Source organism: Sphaeroforma arctica (assembly GCF_001186125.1).
Source record: "Sphaeroforma arctica JP610 unplaced genomic scaffold supercont1.6959, whole genome shotgun sequence".
Taxonomy (NCBI): domain Eukaryota; class Ichthyosporea; order Ichthyophonida; genus Sphaeroforma; species Sphaeroforma arctica.
Genome location: NW_014033599.1, coordinates 402 through 1,533, shown reverse-complemented (window position 1 = coordinate 1,533; position 1,132 = coordinate 402). Strand labels below are relative to the sequence as shown.

Genomic DNA, 1,132 nt, shown 5'->3' with positions numbered 1-1,132 from the left:
TATNTATATATGTGTGTGTGTGTGTGTGTGTATGTGTGTGTGTGTATGTGTATGTGTGTGTGTACACGTGTGTGTGTGTATATGTGTGTGGTTACGTATGTATACATTGATAACTATCTACCTGTGCCAATAAAGTGCTCCCTTACTAGAGCGTATTCTTCCTGGCCAGCTGTATCAAGGATATTGACAGCAACTGGTAGATCGTCAACCACGAACTGCTTCCTGTACGTGTCCTCAATAGTGGGATCGTATTCCTCTACAAAGGTACTCTGAGTGAACTGCACAGTCAAGGCTGACTTTCCAACACCTCCAGAGCCTACTATCAGTAACTTCATTTCCTGAAGCTTTTGCACGGTGTCTGCCATTTTATTTTATTTTGCGATTCTTGCGACTCAATCGATTCAATGTGTTGCACTCGGTTTTTTCTATTATGTTATCTAGATATGTATAGCTTTGTCGTTAACTAGTTCTAGTCACTATTTAATAGACCACTTTATATCTTTAACAGATTTATATTTCTGACCTTTACCGACGACCTTATAGTCTATGCACACACGGGGCGTTTAGCACCTGTCGCTGAATAGAGAGGGGTTGAACTTTGCGCGAAGAATTGGTGCGGTTTGTTTTATTATTGCTAAATATTTGATCTCAGATAAGATACTGAAAACAGAAAATATTTATTTCAAGAAATAGAAGTCCACTGATTTATTTATTACAGGATGATTATATTTCAGTATGTACTGTATTTACATTAACTAGAGAACATTGTGAACACCATTTCCCCCTTGTTAACTTATCATTTATTCTCAATTTGAAATAGGGTCTAAATAGCGGTTTCCGAAGGGTTTCCGACGATGTTCGTTTTGAAAAGCGTTGAGGCAGTAGGTTTTCAAGAAATGTTCCTAAAAATTCGTTGAAAACGCCTGTCATCAATATTTGTCTCGGCCGAATTTGTACCAGTATTTATTTGCGTTTGAACATTGGAATAAAAACCATCAGAATGTAGTCAAAATCGATCGGCAGAAAACACGCAGATACTCTAGTAATAAACAGATACATGAAGGTAGTGTGTAGATGTCAGATTTAGATACATAGCGTGTCCGTAGCGCACAGGAAGACACCAACTATGAAG

General features: G+C 38.0%; 1 protein-coding gene across 1 annotated transcript; it reads right to left on the bottom strand.

Annotated features, from left to right (window-relative positions):
- Positions 1-121: 121 nt before the first annotated feature.
- On the bottom strand, positions 122-365 carry SARC_15907 (hypothetical protein; the record flags this gene model as incomplete). The annotated part of the gene is made up of 1 exon (XM_014289980.1): positions 122-365. A coding segment is annotated over one exon (244 nt), but the record flags the coding sequence as incomplete, so codon positions are not given.
- Between the last annotated feature and the right edge of the window lie 767 nt (positions 366-1,132).